The 4105-nt window shown below is 41.8% G+C and overlaps 1 protein-coding gene across 1 annotated transcript in view; it reads left to right on the forward strand.

The window, feature by feature from the left end:
* The first annotated feature begins 1098 nt into the window (after positions 1-1098).
* The window catches only part of CCDC73 (coiled-coil domain containing 73), a 57568-nt gene continuing 54561 nt past the window's right edge, over positions 1099-4105 (forward strand). Inside the window, exon 1 of the mRNA XM_014534952.1 lies at positions 1099-1233. Coding sequence (XP_014390438.1) covers positions 1099-1233 — 135 coding nt within the window. The remainder of the gene's footprint in view (positions 1234-4105) is intronic.

The following is a 4105-nucleotide window of genomic DNA, read 5'->3' on the forward strand; positions in this document are numbered from 1 at the left end:
CCTGACAAAGGATGCATGGAAGATAAATTAGTTTGGACACTGCATGTCTGAAAATACCTTTTACCTTCACATTTTGCATGGCCAGCAAATTCCATTGGGTAATCTTTTCCCCTAATTTTGAAGGCTTAGCTTCTTTATTCTAGTTTTCATTGTATATGGGCTCCTAAAGCAAACCCTGATTTTTATTGTAGATATTGAAAACTCTAATGTAATTCTTAGTCCTTTGTATGGAAAAAAAATTTTTTTTCCTTTCTTAAAGCTTATAGAATTCTTTCCATTTCCTCTAGTGCAGCGGTTCTCAACCTGTGGGTCGCGACCCCTTTGGGGAAAACACAGACCATCGGAAAACACATATATAATTAAATATTGTTTTTGTGATTAATCACTATGCTTTAATTATGTTCAATTTGTAACAATGAAAATACATCCTGCATATCAGATATTTACATTACGGTTCATAACAGTAGCAAAATTACAGTTATGAAGTAGCAACGAAAATAATTTTATGGTTGGGGGTCACCACAACATGAGGAACTGTATTAAAGGGTCACGGCATTAGAAAAGTTGAGAACCACTGCTCTAGTGTTACATTATTTCACCATGATGTGTCTTGGTGCAGCCCTTAATGAGCTCTTTGCAAACCCATATTTTTTGTAGTTCTGGGAAGATTGATTCTGAAAAGCTTTTCATGATTTATTTTCCTCTAATTTCTTTCTGAGAGAGAAACATTGATTGGTTGCCTCTAGTAGGAGGCACAATGTTTATCTCAGCTTTGGTGTATAACAATTAGTGAAGGGCCAAACCTTGCCTGCTACATTAGGAGCTCAGCCTTTAGAAGACGGATGGGAGGGGCAGGAGATTTAGTCCTCGAGGTAACTAGAGTAACAGAAAAGATCAGCCGAAGAGAAACGAAAGTCAATCATTGTTTTGCTAAGTGCTTTTTGTATGAAGATCAGAATAGGAGTAATGACAAAACTTATTCACTATTAGCCCTGGAGAATTATGGGATACCAGTTGTTATATTTTTATGGTAACTGTGCTTTTAATTGGAAACCTAGAAAAATGCTTCTTTTTCCATTATAGAAGATAAATGTCAACATGGAGAACGATTTTAAGATTGACTCATCATCTACCTTTGCTCTTCAAAGTTCTTCAGAGACATTGTTTTCCATTCAGCTGTTAGATTTCAGAACTAGTTTACTGGAAGCATTAGAAGAATTACGTATGCGAAGGGTAAGTACCTTTTTAAAGTGCTATTTTAATAGAGAACTGGATTTGTCCAGTTTAATTTTTGGTTTAAGAAAAAAAGACCTAACAAAATAACCTCTTATTTAGAAAGAAGAAATACAGTCCAAATAATGAAGCAAAAGAGAAAAGGATAAATTTAGTTGACATCAGGGAATGGGAAATAAGAATTTATAAACCAAAGCAAAAAATATAGTAGATTTTCAGTTTGTTACATACTTGATAAATCAGCTAATATTTGTTGAGTACCTTGGAATGCATAGATAGCACTATAGTTAGACACTATGGATGATTTAAAAAACTATTCTTTAGGAGATTACATTTTTGTTAAGGTTATGAGTTAGGTACCTATGAAATGATTAAATGATGAAACAAGATAACACATAATTGACATTGACAAAATAAATGTATATAGTAAGTATTCTGAGTTCAAAGAATAAAATATTCTTAGTTTTAAAGTGATAACCCTGAAATTTTTAGGAAAGAGACATCTAGTATAAAAATTTTAGCAGGAGATCGCTATTGTTCAAAGCTGTTCAGTGTTTCTTGGGACTCCTTTTGTAGGAAAATTTTTAGCTGTGATCTTTTTGAGTGTTGCCTTCCCTTATTTCTTTTCTTCTATTACCTTGTTCTGGAACTCCCCTTAGGTAGCATATTGAATCATACCATTCTATCTTTTTTTTTAAAATATAATTTATTGATTTTTTATAGAGAGGAAGAGAGAGGGAGAGAGAGTTAGAAACATCGATAAGAGAGAAACATCCATCAGCTGCCTCCTGCACACCTCCCACTGGGGATGTGCCTGCAACCAAGGTACATGCCCTTGACCGGAATTGAACCCGGGACCCTTCAGTCCGCAGGCCGACGCTCTATCCACTGAGCCAAACCGGTCATGGCCCATTCTATCTTTTATGACTCTTAACTCTTTTATAGTTTTTATATTTTTTCATTTATTGCATGTGTAATTCATTTTGTTGTTTCCTAATTGTCTTTTCAAATGATTTTTTTCCTGCTATCTAACCTTGATGAGTTTTTATTTTCCAGGATTACATTTTTCATTTCTAGAGGTTTCTTCAAAGGATCTGCTATGGTCTGAATGTTTGTGTCCCCCCAATATACATTTGTTGAAACCTAATTTCCAGTATGATGGAATTAAGAGGTGGTGCTTTGGTAGGTAATTAGGTCATGAGGCCCAACAGAGCTCTAGCCCTTTTTGCTGCATGCAGTTATGAACAGGGAAGCTGTTCTCACCAGACACAGAACCTGACCATATAGGCACCCTGATTTCATACTTCCAGTCTCCAGAACCATGAGAAATAAGTTTCTGTTGTTTATAAGTCACCTAGAATTTGGCAGAATGATTCTAAAGTTATATATATAAGAAAATATATTAATATATACACATTATACACCTTAACTAATACAATGTTATATGTCACATGTCATTAGCTAGAAAAAAATGCATGAGTATAGATAGAAAATAAAAAAAAGAATTGCTACTTGCTCTATCAGATATTAAAGGCTTCTCCAATCTATAATAATAAAAGCGTAATATGCAGATTGGCTAAATGGCCAAACAGCAAAATGACCTTCAAGACGACCACGCTATGACATGTACTGTCGCCAGGCCAGCTAAAGCGTGTGGGATGCGATTGGTCGGGGGGCCCCACCATCACCCCATGATCATCCTGCAGAGGGAGGCCCAGGCCACTGGCCAGCGGGGCAGTCAATCGGGGGGCTCTGCAATCACCCAAAGAGGGAGGCCCAGGCTACTGGGCAGCGCTGCAGTGGGTGGGTGGGGCCTCCCGTGGGGCCTCCCTCTGCTGGGTGAATGATTGCAGGATTCCTGGACTGGGAGAGGGCGCAGGCCAGGCTGAGGGACACCTCCCCTCCCACCCCCCAGTGCACAAATTTCCTGCACCGGGCCTCTAGTACTGTAATAATTAAAAATGTGATATTGTTGCAGGAACAAATAGATCAGTAAAAGAATAAATCCAGTGGGGAAAGGAAGGAAGTCAATACATGGCACTTGGACAATTCATACATACTTTACATCTACACTAATAAAAGAGAAACATCCACAAACCATGTCCACCAGCCAATCAGGAGCGAGTATGCAAATTAACCCCACCAAGATGGCGGTGGCCATGGAGCTGGAGCGAGCAGGAGGCTTGGGTTGCCCCCGGCGATGGAGGAAGCCAAGCTTCCCGCCCGCCCTGGCCTCTGCTCAAGGCTACAAAGTTTCAGTTTTAGAAGGTAAATAAATCCCAGATACCTGCTTCCCTCCACTCAAGGAGGCGCTGAAAAAAAAAAGAAAAAAAGGAGGGGCTGGGAACTTAGGTCGCTGGGGGCCGTGGCCAGCCTGCAAACAGCCATCAGCCCCTCACCCAGGCTGGCCAGGCACCCCAGCGGGGACCCCCACCCTGAAGGGGGTGTGGCCAGCTTGAAAACAGCCCTCAGCCTCTCACCCAGGATGGCCACACCCCACCAGTAGGGACCCTCACCCCATGGGGGCATGGCTGGCCTGCAAACCACCACAGGCCCCTCACCAACGCCACCCCACGCCCCAAGGGAACCCCCACCCTGCTCCAGGACACCCTTCAGGGCAAACCAGCCAGCCCCAACCCATGCCCAGGCCTCTATACTAATAAAAAGGTAATATGAAAATTAGACTGGGATTACTTCCAGGAGACCTTCCGGACGTTCTTCTGGACAAAGCCATGGTGGCGGGGCCGAGGTGGAGGCAGTTAGAGGCCAAGAGGGGAGGGCAGTTGTGGGTGATCAGGCTGGTGGGGGGTGGGGCCGTTGGGGGTAAGCAGACCAGGGGGGGGCAGTTGGGGGCAAGCAGGCAACCAGTGGG

The sequence above is a fragment of the Myotis brandtii genome, unplaced genomic scaffold, assembly GCF_000412655.1.
Source record: "Myotis brandtii unplaced genomic scaffold, ASM41265v1 scaffold1341, whole genome shotgun sequence".
Classification (NCBI taxonomy): Eukaryota; Metazoa; Chordata; class Mammalia; order Chiroptera; family Vespertilionidae; genus Myotis; species Myotis brandtii.